Source organism: Pongo pygmaeus, chromosome 13 (genome assembly GCF_028885625.2).
Source record: "Pongo pygmaeus isolate AG05252 chromosome 13, NHGRI_mPonPyg2-v2.0_pri, whole genome shotgun sequence".
Classification (NCBI taxonomy): Eukaryota; Metazoa; Chordata; class Mammalia; order Primates; family Hominidae; genus Pongo; species Pongo pygmaeus.
In genome coordinates this window covers 124,264,790-124,287,273 of record NC_072386.2, presented here as the reverse complement: position 1 = coordinate 124,287,273, position 22,484 = coordinate 124,264,790, and the positions used below count along the sequence as shown (strand labels likewise).

The following is a 22,484-nucleotide window of genomic DNA, read 5'->3' as shown; positions in this document are numbered from 1 at the left end:
GACATGTTTCCATGCATATAAAATGCTGAGCTCTGTCCCTGGCTCACAAGGCATGCTCAGAGCTATTAGCTTCCTGCCTCCTCCCTTCTCCCCATCAGCTGCACACACAGGGGCTCAGCCCTGGATCCTAATCCACGGACATAACTTTTGGGGAAAACTCACTCCAGCCCAGGCCTCTGACTTTGTGCTCAGATCCACGGGGCAGCAAGTGGAGAACCCCGGGAAGAAGGGGCCCTCTCTCCTCTACCTCTAGGACCCCAGCCCTTCTGGCCAGACCCCCCCACAGTGGGGCCTCACTTTCTACCTGGCCTCGGCCCCATCCTGCCCCCGAGGGCCCTGGACAGGGCTCAGGAAAGTGCCTCCTACCTGGCCTTGTGTGTCCTGTTCCCAGCCGAGGTGGGCAGGCTGGTGCTAACGTTGGGGAACGGGGCCTCAGAGGAGCTGTTGGCAACCCTGTCGCTGCTCAGCTCCAGGTAGGACCCGTTGAGCAGGTAAGGGCCAGCTCCCTCGTTCTCCTCATAATCCACGAAGAAGCTCTCGGCCAGGGAGCTCCTCGGGGCGCCCTGTGCAAAGATGCTGTTCACAGTCTCATTGAGGGTGAAGTCCTTCAAGTCAGAGCCCGTGCCCAGCAGCTGGTCAGAGATGGCGTTAGCGGAGAAGAATTCCTGGGAGGCGAAGTGGGTGTCGACCTCTTCGTCATCCTTGTCCCCAGCAAGAGGAGTCCCTGTGACATTGCGGTCTAGAGAGGAGACAGGTGGCTCAACCGTGAGCGCACCCCAGCCCTGGGGGCAAGGGCTGCCCTGGGGAGGGGACCTGGACGAGGGGGCCGGAAACACCAAGCTGAACCAAGAAGCTCCCAGAAGGAGGGCTTCTGCCCAACTAGAGGACATAATTAGGGCAAAAGGGAGGCAGGAGGCCCGCCTGGATCATCTCTTGCTGATGGGAATTCAATCGACTTCTGCAGTGGATTGAATAGCATCCCCCCAAAATTCATGGCCCCTTGGAACCTCAGAGTGTGATCTTATTTGGAAATAGGGTCATTGTAGATATAATTAGTTAAGAATCTTGAGATGAAATTATCGTGGACTGAGAAATATGCTCATCAGAAGGGGACCCACAGAGACACCGTCACAGAGGAGGAGGCCTATGAGGACAAAGGCAGAGGCTGGAGTGACACGGTCACAACCGAGGGGCGCCTGGGGCCCCCGAAGCTTTTGCTCCCTGTGGTATCCAAGCTGAGGCGAGACCAGGTGCTCGCTGAGTGAGCGATGGGGTGAGCGAGAGATCAGACCACCCCGCATTTGACTCCCAGCTCCTCCACAGTGGAGTGCGTGACTTGGCCAAGCCACTTCCTCTTTCTAAGCCTCAGTCTCCCCATCCATCAAATGGAGATAACCACATCTACCTCAAAGAATGCATGGACAGAAGGACCTATCCCAAGTCCTTAACCCTGTGCCTGCCCAGAGGACATCTGCAGGTAGCTGGCAGCTCTTAGGAACCTCCTCTGCAGGTGTGCAAAGGGCCTGAGACCCCTTCCCCAAGGCCCCCTTCCCTGGGCTGCCTCCCGGGCCCCACCCTCATGCCTCCCTCCTCCTGGTTACCTCGGAAGCCCTTGCCCCTGGGGGGCCCCTCGCAGGCCCCGCCGCCGGCCTGCTCGCACACCTCGTTGGTCTCCTGGCCCTGGCTCGGGCCCAGCTCCATGTCCAGGCCCGGGTGGCCGAACAGCCGGTTGTCCAGGCCCAGCCGCTCTGAGGAGGCCTGGCCATAGAGGGAGCCGTTGTGGGGGACGAAGCCCATCAGCCCGGCCCCGTCCAGGCCCTGGCTCTCAGCGCTCTCGGAGGCGGGCTCGGAGAAGCCGTAGTAGACGGGCTGGGGGCGGCTCTCGTGCGGCGGCTGCAGCAGCGTGTACTCGAAGGTGATGGAGGGGCTTTTGCCGTTCTGATTCCACACCTAGGGAAAGAGAAGTGGGGCCCCAACCCCTCCTTACTCTGTCCAGCGCCTTCCCCACCAATCCCCTTCCCACAGAGCTGCAGGGTGCATTCCCTGCTGTGACTCGAAGTTGAGTCCCCTCAGGGAATGACACTGACTAGCCCAGCCCAACGCAGTGCTCCTGCCCCAGGGGCATCCAAGTCAAAGTCTGGGAACAGGGCGGGGGCTGGGGAAGTGTGGTGGGGGGAATGGCCCACCCTGGGTACAGGCAACAAGGAGTCACTGTCTTCCAGGCACACCCAGGTGGGCCCTCGTCTCCGCATGCTGTATGCGGAGAATTTAAGTAATGAAGCCAACAAAACCTGGCCTGCATTTTCTTCTCACCATGTGCCAGAAATTCTAAGTAATCACGGTGTCCCTCTCCCACCACCCTCCAACCCAGAGCCCCACCGCCCAGGCCAGGGGGGAGGACCAAGACCCAGGCTCTGCCTCAATTCGAGACAACAATGAAGGCTCATCCCCACTCCAGGGCTCCCTGTGGGATGGGCTGAGGCCCCTGTCAAGACCTTGGGGCAGCCTGGCTTCTCCCTCCGCAGACCCCTGCTGCCCTTCTCTCCAGGAGTTGCTCTTTCCAGAGATTCCAACCAAACCAGCTGGTGTCAGGAGCAGGCAGGCCTAGGATTCTAAAATAGGATGTTGGAGAAGGTCATGTGCTGGCAGAGGCAACGAGGGCCCACCTAGGCATGCCTGGAGCACAGAGACCCCCAGAAGACAGTGAAGCCGTTGTGAAAAGGTTCACCGCTAGGGAACTGGGAGAGAATGCCAGTGAAAGGAAAGGCACTATTGGTGCCATAGCTCAAGTGTTTGAGAATTGGCTGGGGCAGGGGTAGGGGTTAAAAACTTGTAAAGGTTTGTGGAAGTAAAGGACCCCAAGAATGGAAGGATGGCATGGAAAGGTGAGGGTGAGGGTCTGCGCAGTAGCAGAGAAAGACACCCTTGTGTCCTGCAACTGGAAGGCGGGAGAAGCAGAGGCGCCTCCAAGGAGCAGAGAGCGTGCTCTTCCCAACTCTGCTGGGCCTGCTATGCCCAGGACAGAGTCCAACCAGAAGAGGGGGACCTTGAGACTCGGGGTGTGGGGATCTGAGTCAATACACTTGAAAAACTTCAAATCTCAAACGTCCCAAGCCTTCAGGGCCTGAAAAATGGGCCTGTCCCATTTCTCCCTGTTAAAGCCAGCACTACCCCTGCCTGAAGATGACACAGAGACCTCTGCCTTCACGGCCACGCGGGCCTCCCACAGGAGTTGGCCTGCCCTCCTCTCCCAGCCACCAGACCAATAGCTTAGATTAAGTCACATTCTCACCGAGTCAGGGCAGTCCTGGGAGAAGGGGCTATACACCAATGGAACGGCAGGACCAGCCCTCAGGAAGTGCTGGGCGCATCCTCTCATGACAAAGAATTTAGCACATTGGTAAGAACGTGGGGAGAAATGCTACCAGGCTACTAGGATGGCACTTAGAAGCATGGAGCAGGTAGGGGCTGACCTAAAGGATGCAGATGTAGCCAGCCCATCACATCCCGCATTTAACTCAATAGTTCAGCCCCCACAATAACCAGACAGACCCCGGGGATCTGCCATCCGAGTCTGGATGGGTGCTGCACCCTCCACCAAGTGGCGGCCTCCACTGCCAGGGTGTGATCACTGTGGTCTTTCCTAGAGCAGATCAGCATGGCCTCAGGTTGGTCCTAGGTGGCCACTGATCTGGAAAATACGTTCTTTTCTATCCCTGTCAAGAAGGTGGACCAGAAACTATTTCATTCCCCTGGGGTGGACAACCGTATATGTTTACAGTCTTGACCCAGGGCTACACTTATGCTCCCGCTCCCAATTACAATACACTATAAAGGCATCTGGACTACTCCAAGCACTTGACCTTTGTCCTCTGCACTGATGGCGCCATACTTATCAGATCAGAGGAGCAGGCACTGGTGCTAGAGGTCCTGGTAAAGCACCTGTCTTCCAGAGGAGCAGAGATTCAACCCTGTGAAGATTCAGCAGCCCCTTACATTAGTGGAAATGTCAGGGTTCAGTGGGCTAGGGCGTGCCAGACATCTCTTTGAAAGGAAAGAGAAATTGATGGCATCTCACACCCTCCACCATGAGGAGTAATTCTGGAGCCAGCATATTCCACATCCAAGAATATCTGTTCAATTTATCTGCTGGGTGACATTAAAAGCTGCTGCTGGCCAGGCGCGGTGGCTCACGCCTGTAATCCCAGCACTTTGGGAGGCCGAGGAGGGCAGATCATGAGGTCAGTAGTTCGAGACCAGCCTGGCCAACGTGGTGAAACCCCGTCTCTACTAAAAACACAAAAATTAACTGGGTGTGGTGGGGGGCGCCTGTAATCCCAGCTACTCCGGAGGCTGAGGCAGGAGAATCATTTGAACCTGGGAGGCGGAGGTTGCAGGGAGCTGAGACTGTGCCATTGCACTCCAACCTGGGCAACAGGGTAAGACTCCATCTCAAAAAAAAAAACAAAAACAAAACAAAACAAAAAAGCTGCTGCTTTGGGTGGGATCCTGAGTGGAAGGGGCCCTGCAGCAGGTCCAGGCTGTGAGGCAAGCAGCCCACCACATGGGCTGTATGACCTGGCAGATCCTATAGGAATAGAGATATCTGTGGTAGGGAAAGATGTCAGATGGAATTTCTGGAAAGCCTGTAGGGAAAGCATAACATAGAACCCTATGGTTCTGGAGCAAGGCCATCTGCAGCAAATAAATATACATCACTTGCAAAAAACTTCTGGCACGCCGCGAGGCCCTACTAGAGATGGAACACTTGGGCTACGGGACATCAGGCGACCCACGCAGCCAGAGCTGCCTCCAACACGAGTTCTATCAGCTCCGCCAGCAGCAATCCATCATAAGGTGGAAGTGTTACACCAGGACTAGGCACACTCAGGGCCAGAGGGTACGAGAAAGCTGTGTCAGCAAGGGACCCAAACTCCCCCATCCAAGACTCTTGCACCCACACATCCCCTTTCCAGCTCGCAGCTATGGCTGTTGGGGGGGGCGCCTTATGATGAAGGGAGAGCAGAGAAAAATGGCCAAACTTGATTCAGAGATGGGTCGGCTTGCCCTGAGGGTGCAAGCTGAAAGTGGGATCTACTTCACTAAAGCCCCATCCAGGACTGGCCTGGAAAAATAGCAGTGAAGGAGTATCTTCCCCATGGGCTTCAGGCAGTGCATGTGATGTGAGCATCGGTGTGATGGGAAGCAGGGCAGCCCGAGATGAGAGTATGAACTGAATCACGGGTGGTGGCAAGTGGCTTGGCTGGCTGGTCAGGGGCCTGGGTGGGAAAGATCAGAAGGTTGGGGACCAGGAGGTCTGGAGGAGGTAGCTGTGGTTGGATCTAGAGAGTGGGCATCAAGGATGGAGGTCTTCGTTTCATTTGTTAATTTGTACCAGGAAGCATCACCATGCGAGAGGCACTAAACACCCCAGTAGAAGACAAAATGGCCTTGCCACTGGACACAGGCTAGTCACTGGCATCGGTCACCCCACTGCAGCCACAACAGGTGAATGAATCAGCGTGGAGGAAGGGATGGAAGCTACGTGTGGCCCCGGCACACGGCTTCTCACTCACCACAGCCACAATAGCTCCTTCCACTCCTGAACGTCCAGCCTGTGGCCTCAACACTAAGCCTCTAAACAGCACCACCTCTAAAGGCCGCTCAGCTACTGGGTGACAAGCTGATCATATCAGACCCCTTCCATCCTGGAAGAGGAAGTGCCGAATCTGGTCCTACATAAAAGTTGTCCTTTCCTGCCCACAGAACCTCAGCCAGCCCCAACGCCCAAGGGCACACAGAGTATTTGATTGACCGGGACAGGGTACTGAGAACACGGCATTAGACAAAGGGACCCGCTTTATAGCAGAGGACATGCCACAATGGGCACATGACTGTGAGATCCACTGAGCCTGCCGTATCCTGCAACACCCAGAAACGCCAGCCTGATGGAGCAATGGAGCGGGGAGCCACAGTGCCAGCTGAGAGGCAGCACACCTGTGAGGATGGGGCATCCCCCATGAGGCACCACCCACATAAATCAAAGGATTTTCTTTCACTGCCGTTTTTCCAGGCCAGCCCTGGATGGGGCTTTAGTGAAGTAGATCCTGCTTCCAGCTTGCACCCTCAGGGCAAGCCGACCCATCTCTAAATCAAGTTTGGCCATTTTTCTCTGCTCTTAAGGGCACCCCCACACAGCCATAGCTGTGAGCTAGAAAGCGGATGTGGGTGCAAGGGTCTTGGATGGGGGAGCTTGGGTCCCTTGCTGACACAGCTGTCTCGTACCCTCTGGCCCTGTGCCTAGTCCTGGTGCTGTGTGCCCAGTACATAGAAGACATGGGTCTGGGATGCAGGAGGGGCAGTAGCAGTAGCGATCATTCCCAGCCACCACTTGGGGACTGTGTGTTCCCCATCCCTGCAGCTCTGAGGTCTGTGGTCTGGAGACCTTGGTTTGCACAGGGGGAACGTTTCCATCCAAAGATGCAGCAACAGTTTCATTACGCTTTAGGCTGCAGCCACACGTGGTCTGTTTGGGCGTTTTGTGCCAAGAGACCAGCAGCATGGAAAGCCGTCCTGGCTGGGTGATCGACCTTGATCATCAAGAGCAGAGAGGCCGGGGAGGTGGCTCATGCCTATAATCCAAGCACTTTAAGAGGCTGAGGCAGGAGGGTACCTGAGGCCCAGAGTTCGAGACCAGCCTGGACAACATAGCAAGACCCTCTCTTTACTTAAAAAAAAAAAAAGAGTAAGAAAGGCGTTGTTTGACCCTGGGGCCATAGAATCTATGTGGCACCTGCTGATGCCCTGGGCATCTCTTGGTATCCCCCTGCCCCTTGTGATGATAACTGGACAAAGGCAGCAGCCTCAGGTTGAGACGGTCGTGGAGACCAGGGTCACCTCACCAGGTAGCCACCTGGCCCCGCTGAGGTGCTAACCCAGGCTAAGGGGAAATAGAGTGCGTCCAGAAGAAGGAAACTGTGAGTGTCAGTTGCAGCCCCTACACCAGCTGCAGTTCACCCCACTAAACTTCCTCCTGTAAGGCTCCCCGAGAAAGAAACCAACGTAATTCTAGAGGGGCTGTTCCCTGCCAAGGCAGACTCGTGCAAAGCGCATGGGTCCAAGCCGTGCCGGGGGTGGACCACGGACCCCATCCTTCGGTGAACTGCCTGGGGTGGGCACACAACAGTTCACAGCTGTGCCCCGCCCCAGGAATTTCCCTCAGCCAGAGGGAGCTGTCTCTCCCCAGGTCATGGCCCCCACAAGCGGCAACTACACCTGGTAGTACACGATGCCCGCCTGCCCCAACTTGAGATAATTCGACCCCGGGAGGCTGGCCGAAGCCCGCTGAAACTGCATCACAGCTCAGCTGCCCCCTCTGTCTAGTCCCGTGCCCTCCTGCCCACACCAGTGTTCTCGAGACCGCTCCTGACACTGCCCCCCAAGCCCTCTTGCACACTAACCCCCACCTCAGAGTCTATTTTCTGGGGACCCTGACCTACAAAACAGCCCCTGCAGCCAGGAGGCGAAGCCAGGTGGTCAGTCCACCTTCAGACACAGCTCCAGGCAGGGCCAGGTAAGCACAGACACAGAGATGCGTGGCCCCCCATTTGATTCCGGGGTCACCAGGAAAGCTCTTCAGCCAAAAAGCAGTGTGGGGAGACGGACAAGCACCCCCAGTTAGAGACCCCTCCAGCAGAGCAGCTAAACAAAGAACAGGCTCTGGCACCAGGCAGGCCTGGGTTCAAAGCCCAGTGGTGCCACTCACAATTCCATGACTGCAAGTCACTCGTTCTGTGCCCACATTTCATGGCCTGCAACGTGAGGCGATGAAACCCACTATAGTGAGATCTGGAAACCAAAACAGCTCAGGTGCGGGGGGTGGCTCCATCCCTGCTGTATTCCCTTGGCCTCCAGGAAAGCCAGCAGGCCTCGATGGGCACCACAACTGCCCATCTTGATGTCACCTGACTTCGGTGACATGACAAGTCCTTTACATATTTTTGGTACTGAGGCACCAAGCCACCAGAGGCTCCATTTCCAGATGCTAGCCATAGGAGAACTCGTGGCAAGCTGGGCATAACAGGCCCACGCTCTCTCCTGCTCACTGCTCGGGCCCTGAGCCCCACCCCAGAACCCCTGAGTGTCCTGGGGAGGCCATGTCAGGGGAGGGGCAGGGGCCATGGGAACTACCTTGGGCCCTGGCACTAAGGACCCAGCACCATAGTGCCCGGGGGCGGGGGGGGTGGAGCATGAAGCTAGGTAGGGGCATAAACCCCTCCACCGTGGGGTAGGGAGGGGTCCAGCCTCGACCTTAATGCCCCGAGCTCCCTGTGGACTTCCCAAAGGGCAGGAAATGGGCCAGCACGGAACTCCTGCTGGTCCACCAGGGAAGCTAGCCACAGTGAATGGATGGAGGAATGAATGATTTCAAGAAGTGGGTGAAAGAGTGGGTGGTTGAGTGAGAAGTGAACTAAATGAATTAATGAACTGATGAGTGAATGGGAGACTATGAATGAACCAAAATCCGAGTGAATGAATGAATGGGGGAGGAAGTTAGTGAAAGAACAAGTGAATGAGTAACAGTGATTGAACGTGAAGCCCCAACCCACACAGAGTGGTGAGGCTGCCGGGTGCATGCGCACAGTGGCCCTGAGGGTGTCACGGGCTGGAAGACCCCGCCTGTGGCCGGATTCTGGGGAAGTAGTGCCCGTGGCCCCTGGGGCCCCCAAGGCCTGCGGCACACGTACCATGACATTCAGGCCCTGGTTGGTGGGCCCCTGTGCCACGATATACTCGATTCCGGTCTCATACACATCCATGGGCCGCCGGTACTTGACCACCGTGCCTGCGATGTTGAAGTTCTTGGGGCTGTCCACCTTGTAGTTGCCGTTGAAGAAGTAGTAGCCAGCTTCGTCTGCAAGAGCTGGAAGGCCAAAGCCGCCGGTCACAAAAGGCCAAACTGGCTGGGGGAGGAGCCAGTGTCACCAGCTCAGGGAACCACCACCAGCCCTGCCCTCCAGAACCCTGGCTCAAATGCCCCCGAGACAGGAAACTCCCATCATGGGGAGTCTGGCCAGAGAATGCGGAGGAGACGCAAAAGCACATTCCTCTCAGCCTAAAATCAGCAATGAAGGACTGGTCTAGACATTGAACACGGCTGGCTGGGGACCCATTTGGTCCTGTTCTTGCCGCTGCCTGTGAAGAAGCTGAGGGGCTGCAAGGTTATGAGGTCGCACCACAACCAAGGGACCCGGTCAGGAGCAGGAGAGTCTGTGGCCTGTGGAAGGCACACACGAGGCAGCAGGGGTCCTGGGTGCCCCTCCCGTCATCTACACAGAGTGACGCTGCAGCTCTCGCCTGGCCGGCAAGGGGGTGCTGACCGCCAGGCCCTTCCTGGGGATCGCCCTGAGCTGGCCAGCTCCAACCTCTCCACGGGAGCAGAGACTTCCTGCTGCCCTTGCCGGCAGGGCCATGCTGACCCTTCACCCAGTGAACCCATGCACCCAGGCCTGGCCGAGGTGCTCAGTCAGGCCAGGGCGGCCTGGTGCAATCTCAGTCGCCCTCTTCCCGGGGCCGGGTGGGTGGGCACTCCCAGGGCCTGACTCCAGCCTGATGGAAGCTCAGGATGGAAACAAATGGCCCATGAAGCCCTGCAACCCCCACTCCCCACCACCCCTGCAGACTGGAACAACTGCCCAGAGCTGGTGGGGTTTCAGGGGGAACTGATCCTCCCTGGGGCCATGGAGACTGAGAAGAGGTAGGGGGCCTCCAGGGCTGGGGACACAGGGAGGAGGCCTACTCGGCGCTCGGGACACTCTGTCTTCCAAAGGGTGTCCTTAAAGCCAGTTCCAGGAACTGGCCAGCGGGAGAAGAGGAGTTCGGCTTCCAAATTCCTGATGCAATATGAACAGAGGAGCCGGGGCAATTAATTTATTATCAGACAGACGCAACAAGCAGGACATGTCTGCTTGAAAAACCCCCTTAACGTAGAAAAGTCAGAAGATAACGCAAATTAGAGTCCAAGTTCTGCGAGGGGGAGTGCGCCGGGGCCTGGTTGTCTCGGCCCCGTTTCCAGGTATATGCGCGGGGTTAAATCCGAGGCTCTCGTCCAAAACCTGTTTCCTGACAGTAATGACCTTCCTTCCTGCGGCTTTCCCAGTGCTCCGAGCCCACCCTTGGTATTTCTACACGTCTGTTTCAAGAGCGAGAGCTTTGCAGCCAGCTCAGAGAATGTGGAGTTCCCTGGCCTCTCCACTCTCCCAGCAAGCAAGTGACAAAGCACCTGGCCTGGCGAGAGGCCCGGCTCTCCGGCTCTCCGGCTCTCCGGCTCTCCGCTCGGGCCAGGGAGCAGCCCCCAGGGCGCTGCGTGGTGCAGCCAGCATCTGCAGCACAGACCTGCTGGGGCAGGGGCACTCAGACCCCAGGGCACATACAGAGGGCTGGCCCTTAGGCTCTGGAGAGGGAACAGGAGAACCCAAGGTGGGTCCCAGCCTGAAGACCTTCAGCAAAGCCTCCTCTTCCAGCACCCCCTTAGGAGATGGGCTTCACCCCACCAGTTCTGGCTCTCAGGAGGAGTGGGAGGCAGTGGGGGGAGTAAACCCAGGTAGTGTCAGGTTTGGGGCTGCACCTGTGTCCAAGAACAGCGTCCCCATACCCGAGCTTGCCCCATGAAGGACAGGGCCGAGCACAGAGCAGCTCACAGGTGCCAGCACCTGCCCACTGTGGCCCAAGGGGTGCAGTCATGGCACATTGCTTGGCCAATACTCCAGCTTCCCAGAGGGCTCTTCCAAAATTTGCCAGCAAGGCCCCTACACTCAAAATCTGCCACCAAGAGGGAGCCTCACCACCCTGTCCATCATGGAAATAACTCCAGAATCCTCAGGTTAGAGGACTCCCCTCCCACGGCCCAGACTCCCAGTGGAGACTGACTAATGGCAAGAACATCAGCATGAGGCCCCCAGACCTGAGTCGGAATCCTACCTCTGCACCGACTTCCTCTCAGTGCTACCTTGACCTTGTCACCTCCTGAGACTCACTCCTCGAACCCCACAGGGATCTCATCTGCAGCGGCCCCCAGCTTCTGCCTGTGCCAGGCTCTCGAGTGACAGGGAGCCCACCACCCAACATCACCACCCTCCCATTGTCCAGCAGCTCTGAGTTCAAGGTCCTTCCACGCACAGGGGTAAAGCTGGCTCCCCTATGAGCACCCCAGCCACACCCACACAGCTGGCTCAAGTTCTAGCTCCTGCAGCCATGCCCACAGCACTGGTCCAACCCTGTCCTGGAGGAAGGGGTCCAGGGTCAAGTGCCCCTTCTCCGCCACGCACAACGCCCCCCAACCAAAAGCTCAGTGAGGCAGCTGCCAGACACTGCGTACGCACCTAGCACGTCAGCGGACTTCTTCCTCTCTACAATCTGGATGTCTCGGGCACCAGCCGGGATGTGGGTCACCAGAGAGTAACCTGGAGGCAAATGGATGACAGTGAGCCCCTCTTGATTGGAAAGGTAGCCTTGGATGGTGCTCGCCCACTCCACAGCTATTGGAGGGTGAGCGGTGGCTGTCTAAGGGCTGGCCCACCCCCCACACCCGCTTGTGTAGCTCAGCTCAGCCCCGTCCTATTGCAGAGGCTGACCCACCAAGCTGGGCACCTGCCCAGGCTCACCCCTTCCTACCAAGGCCATAGGAGGGCTCATCTGTGCTTGCCCCAGCTCCTCCCGAGGGACAGCGAGGGCCACAGGGACATGGAGCACACTGGGAGTTCAGTCCAGCTCTGCCATGTGTCACTCAGGAGACCCTGGGCAGCCGATGGAGCCCCAGCTCCCTACGCCCATTGTCACTGCCATTTTAAAATCCTGTCTTGTCACAACAACACATTGACTTTCAAGGCTTGCTACACTCAAAGACGTGGGTGAGAAAGGACAAGGAGAGCTGCAAATAGAATCTCCAACTAAGCCTACGCCCTTCCTAAGCGCCAGGCCCCAGGCTGAGATCCAGATCAGGCAATATCAGCCAGCTCAGAGCCTGTCTTCAAGGCCCCCAGGCCCGTGCAGAGGCAGCCATGCAGTCCTCCCAGCTAGAAAGAAACCAAGGGTCTGGAGGGGAGGTGCTCAGAGAAGGAGAGGTGTTGCTGGCCGGTGGCTGAGAAGGAGAGATTTTAATATGCCCTGGGACAGGAAAGAAGGGGCTCTCCAGGTCGGACGTTTCCTGGGGCTTGGTGCTTGTTTCACTGGATCCCTCCGGGAACGGAGGATTCCGCGTGCGTCTCCCTGCTGGGGTGAGTGTCTCCTGCAGGCCGGCACCCGCCTGCCATCTCTCCCCTAACACCATCACACCTACAGGTCCCTGGAGATCCTGACCTGTCCCTCACAGACAGCGGTGCTCTGGAAAATGTTTAACAGCAGGCTCTTTGGAGACATGGGGAAACAGGAGCTGTGACTTGTAGCATTGGCCAATTTCCGTGGTGTAAACACTCCTGCTGTGGCCAATTTCATGCCACTGTAACGGGGCAGCTTAACTTCAAAATGCATTTTAAAACTTTTTTCCCCTTCTTTAGGTTTCAAGATATAAGCCTGAAGCAAGCGACTGAAGCTATGTTTGTTTACACTACCAACCTGATATCACTGAGCGTGGCATTGGGAAGAAAGGCTGCAGCACACCCATATATGGTGTTTTTGCCACACAGATGAAATAGTTATACACTTTGGGAGGCCGAGGTGGGCAGATCACCTGAGGTCAGGAGTTTGAGACCAGCCTGGCCAACATGGTGAAACACTGTCTCTACTAAAAATGCAAAAAAAATTAGCCGGGCATGGTGGTGGGAGCCTGTAATCCCCACTACTTGAGAGGCTGAGGCAGGAGAATCGCTGGAACCCAGAAGGCGGAGGTTGCAGAAAGCCGAGATCGCATCATTGCACTCCAGCCTGGGCAACAAGAACAAAACTCCATCTCAAAAAAAAAAAAAATAGTTATAGACATCAAAGGATTAGAAAATGGTGACTTTGTTTTAAATATAATGTATTTAAATATAGACTGTTATACTTTAATTTTCAAATTAGCAAGCAGCTCACAAGATTCTTGAGCATTTAATACCCCAGCCCATCCCACAGCCCCCAGCGTGGTTACCAAGCACAGCTCGTCTGGGGAAAGAGTGTGGCTCAGCTGGGAGGATCACAGGCCAAGAGCAGGCTGCCTGGGTTCAGGCCCCGTTCTGCCTCTTGTGGCTGTGTGACCTTGGATGAGTTATTTAGCCTCTCTTTGCCTGTTTCTGTACATTTCAGCAACAGTAATAGTGCCAGCCTTGTAGAGCTGTTGCCAGGCGTGAATGAGTTACCTTGTGAGTGTGCAGAAGAATGAGGGGCGTTGTTTGCACGTCAGCCCCTGGGCCCCAGGCTGAGTTCCAGGAAGACGTGAGCCCTATCTCTCAGGCCTCACTGTGTGCACAGTGCCTGGCACACGTTATGTGCCTGACAAGACACGTGCTGCCCCAATGCCCACTCTCCCTCTGCATGCCCTGGGTCCAGCAGGAGGCCGTGTGAGCAGGTTTGTGGGAGGAAGGGAGGAAAATCAGACACCTTAGTGCCTCCTATAGCTAGGCCTCCAAAGAAAGGACCTCTGCCCACCTCGCCCTGCTGGACACCCAGCCCGCATTATTCATACCCCTGCCTGGTAGCTCTGCCCCAACCCTGTCCCTTGTCAGTCCGGCATACCTGTCCCTAGGTCCCATGTCCAAGCCCCACCCTCTCCAGTGCCCTCCCACTGGCACCTCCTGGAGCCGACACTCACGCCACAGTTAGCCCTCAGTGGCAGGCGGAGGTCATTCCCTCGACCTTCAAGACACAGCCGGGTCATCCGTGGCCCTAACAGGCCCAGTTCCAGTCCAGACTCAGCTGGCCTCATTGGGACCTTGACAGATTATTCCCACTCTGGGCCTTGGTTTCCCCATCTGCTAAGTGGGTCTGAAGCTGCCCTGCCTTCCCCGGTCTGGAGGTTGCAATAACCCAGTTCCATTCCTCAAGCATTTCTTCAGAACCAAAATTGTGTTCAATCTAATGCCAAGCATTACAAGTGACATCCCTCCAAAAGTAGAAAGTGCTATCCCATGCACAGACACCCACCCCCGATGAGGGCTGGGACAGAGCTGGACACAAACATCGGGCCAAATGCCCGCAGCTTAGGAAGGGGACAGGCGCTGCCCAAGGGAAGGAGGGGTTCTGGGCTGGGTCAGCCTGGAGCTGACAGGGAGCCTCTGAAACTCAGGCCCCAGAATCCAGCGTGCCAGAGTCAAATCTCATATCCGTGGAGAGAATGGGTCTCTGGCCTTAGTTTCTCCCTTTTTTAAGTGTGGTGTTAGCCAGGTATAGTGGCTCATGCCTATAACCTCAACACTTTGAGAGACAGAGGCGGGTGGATCGCTTGAGGTCAGGAGTTCGAAACCAGACTGGCCAACATAGTGAAACCCCGTCTCCACTAAAAATAGAAAAATTAGCCAGGCGTGGTGGCACATGCCTGTAATCCCAGCTACTCGGGAGGCTGAGGAACGAGAATCGCTCAAACCTGGGAGGCAGAGGTTGCAGTGAGCCCAGATGGAGCCACTGCACTCCAGCCTGGGCAAGAGAGCAAGACTCTGTCTCAAAAAAAAAAAAAAAGTGCGTTGTAAACACCTCCCTGGAGGCTGTCTCAAAGGGCAAATGTGACCCCCAAGCCAAGTGTTCACTGGTATCCAGTAGGTCCTCAACAAAGGGTTGCCCATTCTTGCAAGCCAACGGAGGCCTACAATCACTAGGCCAGCTCACCTGGGCCGGGATGCTGAATCAGGTGCCCCTAGAGGGGAAGAACTTGCCCAGTGGTACCCAGGAGGCTGCAGACAGGAGCACACTCAGGACCCCCGATTCCCAGACTCCGCTGTGCTTGGACCCCAGGGTGCGCTGCGGCCTTACCAAGGTGGGCATTCCCCTTGCGATAGTTGCCCGTCACATGGGTGCAGCTGCTACCGTCCCCCTGGCAGACACCGCACTTGTCCAGTGTGTGGGTAGAGAAAAGCACCCCGTCACAGCCGATGGGCTGCAGGAAGGGAGAGAGAGAGGGCTGCTGGGAGGGCGCTGTGGCCAGGCCCCGGGGCCGCCACTGCCTCCCACAGGCGGGCGGGCAGTCAGCACAGTGAGACCAGCGGTACTTTCGCTACAACGTTTAACAACCTCACATTTTCCAGACACGCAAACCCCTCGCAGGTCGGTGAGCTTGCAGGATGTGCCGTCGCGGGCGGGGACCATGAGCTGCCGCTGGCCATCCACGGTGGTGCAGTGCAGGTCACACGGTTTGCTGGAGATGTGGACATAGTCATCTGGTGGAGGGAGACAAAGACAGAAGGTCTCAGCGGGGCAAGAAATGCCGGATTCAGAGAACTTCCCTCTTCTTCCCTCTGAGACAGCTCCCGTTGCATAGATGGGGAAACTCAGGCCTGGAGAATAGAAGGGACCTGTCCAGATCTCAGTGGCAGAAACTGATGGGTCGTCCGGCTCAGCCCACACCCCGTGAGTTCCGGCTTCTACCTCCTTGTGAGTGGGGAGCAGCACCTGAGACCCATACTGGGGGTTCCCCCTCTGCAGGAGGTCTGAGCCAACTCGACACCCCTGTGCTGCTGGCCCTGGGCACCCCAGCCCTGGCCCTTGTGGGTGAGCAGGAGAAGGATGAAGCATTTACACTGTTGCCTGAACTACTTGCTTTCCATGGGACCGTGTGGGCAGTCTCCGTTTGGGATCGTCTAGGCTGGTTCCTGTCCGTGCCCAGGAGCCAGTAAGTGAGAGAGTCACCATTGCTCTCAGAGGTCAGGCCTGCAGGGAACTCAGCCCAGTAATCTGTCCTGCGTTGATGTCATGGGTCATGGGGGAGGGGACAGACCCCTGGGCCAGGGCTCAGGAGACCCAGGTTCATTCCTGGCTCTTGGTCTGGCCACCTCCATTTCCCCACCTGCCCACCCGTCGAGTTTGGTCCCAGGTGCCAGAAGGACTACCCCCAAAGCTCAGTCAGCTCCCTGCAAGGTGGGTCCCCAGGGCGGCAGGTACCCGGGTACAGAGGCTTCCACTGGTGCGTCCGCCCGTTGTACACGTGGGAGTTGAAGGAGACGCACTGCTCCTCACGGAAGCTCCTCCCGTCCGGCGGACACTCCTGGGAAGCGAAGGGACAGGGAGGCTCCAGGAGGAACTCGGCCCGACAAAGGCATTTTTGTCCAGGCTAAGCAGGAAGTGGCTGCAGCCGGGACAGCCGTGCGGGGGCCATGGCCCATGGGGTGGCCTCTCGGGCTCCTGCGCGCTCCCATGCGCTCCCACGCGCTCTCAGGAGGGAGCAAGGACGCAGGGAAGGGTAGCTCCATCCCCGACGCCAGCCCTCCGCCTACTCTAGACACAACTCTCCCAGTCCCCATCACGCCTTCTCCCAGCCTTGCGGTGGAGGGGACATGACCCTAGTATGGCTGGCAAGGGTGCTCCCCTTGCCCGCGTCCTCAGCAGGCCCTGACTGTGTGTCTACAGTGCCGGACATGGTCCGTGGCCATGCACACCGCGTGAATCAGGAAGCCCGTGGTCCTGACTCCATAAAGAAGAACCCAGTGTACAGACAAGAGACTCGTCCTCGGAGGGGACCCAGCTTAGTCGTGCCGGGGCCAGGCTCAAACCTGGGTCCGTCTCATGCTGGAGCTCATAAATGCCCCTCCCCCAACCCTGGCTGCACCACCCTAGGAGGGCAGCTGACCAGGTGACGCCAACACAGAAGCGGTGGCCACCTGCCTCCCTCCAGCCCCTCACTCCCTGCACGTGCGCACACGCCCCCTGAGACACACAGACACAGAGACCCCCAGCCGCTCTGCCTTCCCTGCCCAGGCAAGCCACACGAGCCAGCCTGGGAGGCCCAGATCCCAGCTTGGCGTGCCCGAGCCTCACACCCGGCAGTCCTTGGAAAGGTGTTCAGTTTCCAACTGCCCAGGGCCCCACTGAGAGCTACCTGGCCAGAGTCAGAACCTCCTCTCCAACCTCGGCTACCCAAGGAAGCTGATGGGGGCTGGAGCAGAAGGGCTCCAAGAGCAGCCCAGGGAACTGTTTTATGGGGTGGGGGGTACTGTTTCATGGGACGGGGAAAGCCTGGCAACTGCTGGGTCTCTGTGAGCACCAGGTGCACGAATGTTGTGAGTAAAGTGGAGCTGCGACCAGAGACCCCCAAACCTTGAGGATGCACTTGAAGTTCCAGGAGCAGAGTGAGTCCTCCCGTCCCGGCATTGCTGAGCACATGTGGGCACAGGGACAGTAGTCTGGACAGTGGATGGCTCCGTCCTAGCCCAGGGCCCCCCGCAGCCTTCTCAACCCTGCTCCTGGGCTCTCCTTGAAGAGCAGGCCCAGAACAGAATGCCCAGAATGCCCAGAATGCCACCTGGAAGACCCCCTGAAAACTACATGATGACAGGGAGAGCAGGCCATGGTGCCCCTGCCCGGGCTGGGCCTCACCTGCACTCTGCAGAGCTGGTACCGCTTGGACGTGCCTGTGCAGGTCCTGTTCCCGGGGCCCGGGACGGACTTCCTCCTGGCAGAAAGATGCAGGCTCGGAGTGAGGGCTGCAGAGGAGTTTCAGGAATGTCGCCTGGGCTGGCCCCATGGCCACTGGGGTCCAGAATCTCCCCTGATTCCCGTGACCCAGAGGGCTCCTTCCTCCCTACTCAACTCCCACCCCGTACACACACCAGAGCCGAGGGGGAGTGAGATTTGATTCACTTCTGCATCAGCAGCACATAGCACAGGGGCTCAGTACACAGAACTGAAACAACCACCTGGGTTGTGTGCCAGGCCTGTGCCCAGGTGCACACACACGTGTGCTCTCAGATGCATGAGGTGGGACCAGCACGCTCTCCATGCCATGGATGAGAAAACTGATGCTCAGAGAGGTTAAGTGACTTGCCCAAGCTCACACAGTGAGGGAGTAGCACAGGCTAGATACAAGCCGGGTCCATCTGGCAGTGGAGGCTTTCCTGCCAGTCCTCTGGCTTCTCCCAGGGCTCCCTGGCATTTTCTAAAGACCCTCACTCAGGTCCTCAGAAGAGAAGGCAGAGTGGTTCTCCACCTCCAGGACAGACCTCTAGAAATGGCTCCTGCCCGCTCATGAAAGGGCTTTCCTGGTGCCCTGAAGCATGAAGGACCCCAGGGCACCAGTGCCGGGGCCCATCCGTAGCGGCGTCCAGCAAAGGCTGATGGGGGGACTCAGCCTGTGCTGCCCCCAACCCAAGAGCCCTCCCAGGGGGAGAAGCCACCAGGCTGAAGAGCCAACCGCCCTCTCCTGCCCGCTACCCTGCCCTCATGCCAGCCCCTCAGGGCCACGTGCCCAACCTCGCACCTCTGCTGCAGGCAGTGCCGCTCCTGGGATGTCACCCCACCCCCGCAACTGCGGGAACACGCCGTCCACTTGGTCCACTCCCCCCACCAGAAGGCCGTGGCGTCGGTGCCCCCCTCCAGGCTATTGGATGTTGGGCTGTTGTCCTGGGTGAGAGGGACCCCCAGATGGTAGAGGGCTCAAGTACCCAGCAGGACCAGCCTGCCCCCACCCCATGCCTGAGGGTATCACCGTCAGCGAGACCAAAAGACACAGCCCCCTGGCTGGGCCCCCCTGCAGGATCGCTCGGCAGCTTGGGTTCAGATCTCCTGGGTGGCATTGGGGGGACCTCCCAAGGAACCGTGGGCCACGGGTCCTCCTTGACCTTAAGGTCCAGGATGGCCTGGGGGCTTGGCAAGCTCCTGGGGCCGCATCTAACTGTCCTCACTTTCCCTGGAGCAGCTCAGGGCCCAACTGCGTTCTGCAGGACACAGCCTACCCTGGCCATGCTGGGGCCTTCACTTGGAAGGGAAGCACTCAGCCCCCTCAGCCCTCTCCTGCCAAGTCGCCAGGGGCTCCACGGTAGCCAGGGCCCCAGTCCGGAGGCTGATCTGACTGGCTCTGGGAAGAAGTTTCTAGGAGCCAAGATGGGTTCAGGGACCTGGGGCACATGCCCACACAGCTCCCTCCAAGCCAGTCCATCTGAGAGTGATCACAGCACCTGGGTAGGGGACTGGCATGGGCCCTCAGACCACAACACCCCACTCACCGTGGACCCGGTTGACACTGTGTCCCCAGCCACAACTACCAGAACCAGCAGGAACCAGGCCCAGCAGGAACATTGCCATCTGCCGTCCATCCTAGGAAGCAAGGCCACTGTCACCACCAGGCCAGCTCTGCTCCTCTTCCAGATGACCAGGGTACGCTTTGGGAAGAGCCCTCGGGGCCCAGCCAGTGCCCAGGCCTCAAGGTTATCTGGGACTAGTTGGTCGTGGTTGCCTGGCAGACCCTGTTGGGAAGGATGAACCCCCCCGCCCCAGTCTAGGCTTAGCAAGAAGGAGCTTGGTGAATGATTAGTAATGCCTGCTGTAGGCAAGACACCCAGCGGCGGTGTGCGTGCTAAGCCTGTGCCACCCTTGATCCAAGGGCACGCAGGGAAGCATGCCGTGCTTTGCCTCCAAGTCCTCGAGCCCCCTAGAGAAGGGCTGTGGAGACAGCCAGCCTCAGCTGAGGGAGCTGGGGACCCAGGCGGGGGGAAAGGCTCTGGTTTGAAGGGATGGGCCTGGGCTCAGTCCAGCGCCTTGGCAGGAGCACCTTGGGATTTTGACTGGCTCAGCTCTTGCTGGCCTCATAGGAGAATGGCCTCTGCCACTGGCTGCTGAGGGTCAGTGCACGGGGATGGGCCTGGCCAGGTCCCAGGGGAACGTGCAGCCTTGCCCTAGACGAGCAGCTCCACAGTCAGCATCCAGCAACAGCCGGCACTCAGGTGAGGCAGAACCCAGGTACCTATGCCGCCTCCCAATCCCCGGAGAGAACATGGAATTGGAGGAGGAGCAGGGCAGGAGGAGGTGCAGTTTGTGCCAGCATGTCAGCAGTCCAGGGCCACATGGCTGACTTCCTCCCAACAGCCAGCACCCTTGGCTCAAAACACCTGCCAGGGGTCAAAGCAAGCCCATTGGAAGGGACTGTCCAGCCTCCGGGCCCTCAGCTCTCCCCACCCCCTCAGCAACGTCCCTGCCCTGTGGAAGGGAAGAACAGAGATCCACCATGACCTCTGTCCAGGCCTTGCTCAGGTGCTGAGTGTCACTTGCCAGCGAGTTAGAGAAGAGATTTCAGAAACCACGCAGCCTGCACTCATAACCTGGAGCCCAGAGAGGGGAGCCAACCTGCTCAAACCCACACAGCAAGGTGGCACACTAGCAAACTCAGGGACTCGACCCCCACGCCTGGCCAATTCCAGGGGAAGAAGGCATGGAGGTCACCCCTCACCCCTGCCAGCCCAGAGGCCAACTCCGGCTCTGCCCCTCCCTCCTCAGCAGCCTCCATCCAACTTGAAGAGTTTCCTTGCAGGCCTGGCACCTACAGATTTTCAGGGGCTACTCCAAGGACACCACTGCAGCCCGGACGACGCGGCAGTGCACCCTGGAGTGGGGAGCCTGAGTCCTTGACCTCCCCTGCCCCCGCCGCCTGCCCCCCACCTCCCTCCCCTGCAGACCTCCATCTGCACTCCCAGCCTCACCCACAGGAGCCCCCTCCACTGTGTCATTGGCTAACGGGTGCCCCAGCCTCTGCCTGCCGGCTGAAGACAGGTGCCAGCCGGCCTCACACTTGCTTTTCATTAAGGCTTCCAGACACCACTGGCTTCTGGCCAGGCCTCGCTCACGGGGATCCATCCCTCCCTGGGGTCCAAAAGCAGCGGCTGGCGGCAGCAGAGAGGTCTGCCGTGCACACAGAGCTCCGGGCGCACAAGGCTAAGTGCTGCGAGACCACCCTGCCCCGTGCTCTGCGGCCCGACCCCTCCCCACAAGCCTCCCCACGTTATGTAACGGCTCCAGAGGGCGCGGGGTGCTCCTACCTCAAGCCCCACTCTGAGCAGTGGGCTGGCCTGGTGGACGCTGCAACGTGAAGGGGACGGGGACGAGGTGGCCTACCTGGCTTCGGGTCAGCAGGTTGTCCTCCCAGAGAAAGGGGCGAGCGCTGCGGAGGGCAGACGGCGCCAGGTGCGCTGTGCGTGCGGGGGCGGCGTGAGTGCAGAGGCTGCGGCCCGGCCTCCCTCTCCCCTTCCCCTCCTCCCCCGCGCCGCCTCCCTCTCCCACTTCAAAGAGCATCCAAGAGAGGGGGTTCCCGGGAGGGGCGCAGCCCAGTGGCGGCTCTGCGCCGGCGGCCGCCTTTATAGCTGTCAGGCAGACGGGGAGGAACACTCACACTTCCCACCAGGCCGCTCCCCCGCCCGCGCCGGCCGGCCTGGCGCACACTTTAACCCGCTCTGCGCCTCTGGAGCCCGGCCAGGCCGGCCCAGCTGCCTGTTGGCTGCTGCCGGCGGCGGCGGCCCAGGAGCGGCGAGCAGGGAGGCCTTCTTCCCGGGTCCAGAACTGGGGGCCACATGTCGGGTGTCCAGACGGAGCAGCCGCTGGCCTGAGGTTACCGGGGAGGCTGGCGGTGGCAAAGCCCCAGCCCCGCCTGTCCGACTTCTGCCTCCAGAGCGGGCCCTGTCCCTGGGGCTCCTGAGAATGGGGTCTGGGGTGTATGAGGTGTCCCATCTGATGGCTCCGTTGTACGGAAGGAAAGGCTGAACTTCCGGGACGACCGTGCCCCAGGTCACCAGCCTCAGAAAGCTCCCGAGATGCAGGGGCCCAAGCAGGTGGAGGCACGCAGGGAGACCCAGCGAGAATGAACCAAGGGCTCCAGGGAGGAGACAGATGTGCCCATGGCCTGCTGACCAGATGGCTAGAGCAGCCAGGGCCAGGGCACAGAGGTTCAGAGATTCTGCAGATGTCCAGCACCAACTTGGCAGCCCCTGGCAGGCCCGGCCTGGAGCTCAAGCCTCTGTTCCCGCTAAGTCAGGGCACAGAGGGGAGCGAGAGTGGGTGGAGCAGCAGAGCCCCCCTGGGAAACCCCCGGCAGGCCCCAGACTTTGTGAGGCTTTCCTAAAGCAAGGCTGGGCACCTAGCCTCTGCACACCAGCTTCCCCAGAGCCCATCCTCGGCAAACAGAGGCACCTCCAGAAAGGGGAAGAGGAGGAAGCTGGGGCACCATTCCATCAGGTCATCTGTGTCTTTTCATCCATGCCCCTGCCTCCATGCAGCAGATGTCCTGGGCCCACAGCGGTGCCTGGAAGACACTTCTCCTTCCCTCTGTCCTCCCCACTGGAAGAAACTTGTGAGTTCCTTCAGCTGCCTTCTTGAGAAAGTTCTGCCCTGTGTCTGACCACCCACCAGAAAGGCTGGGAAGGAAAGCTACCAGTAATAGTAGTGAAAGTGATAATACCCTCTGCCCTCTGTCCAGCTTGTCCTACGGGCCCAGAGCTGTGAGGCCAGCATCCACCCTTATGATCTGCATTTCACAGGTTGGAAGAACTGAGGTTCGGGGGCCGAGTCACCTCTGCAGCAGGCAAGGCTGGGATGCCAGCGCTCCT

General features: G+C 58.8%; 1 protein-coding gene across 14 annotated transcripts in view; it reads right to left on the bottom strand.

The window, feature by feature from the left end:
* ADAMTSL2 (ADAMTS like 2) overlaps window positions 1-21,215 on the bottom strand; it is a 38,912-nt gene extending 17,697 nt beyond the window's left edge. The window contains exons 1-11 of one of the 14 annotated variants that reach the window (XM_054501791.2): window positions 21,001-21,215; window positions 19,119-19,358; window positions 18,374-18,516; window positions 17,494-17,569; window positions 16,063-16,165; window positions 15,196-15,341; window positions 14,938-15,061; window positions 11,382-11,462; window positions 8,748-8,923; window positions 1,602-1,950; window positions 367-739 (exon numbers count right to left, since the gene is read on the bottom strand). In XM_054501791.2, coding sequence (XP_054357766.1) covers window positions 367-739; window positions 1,602-1,950; window positions 8,748-8,923; window positions 11,382-11,462; window positions 14,938-15,061; window positions 15,196-15,341; window positions 16,063-16,165; window positions 17,494-17,569; window positions 18,374-18,516; window positions 19,119-19,358; window positions 21,001-21,177 — 1,988 coding nt within the window. In that variant the 5' untranslated portion in view covers window positions 21,178-21,215. Of the gene's footprint in view, window positions 1-366; window positions 740-1,601; window positions 1,951-8,747; window positions 8,924-11,381; window positions 11,463-14,937; window positions 15,062-15,195; window positions 15,342-16,062; window positions 16,166-17,493; window positions 17,601-18,373; window positions 18,517-19,118; window positions 19,359-21,000 lie in introns of all 14 variants that reach the window. The other 13 variants (XM_063649999.1, XM_063649996.1, XM_063650002.1 and 10 more) reach the window with 13 other exon arrangements.
* Between the last annotated feature and the right edge of the window lie 1,269 nt (window positions 21,216-22,484).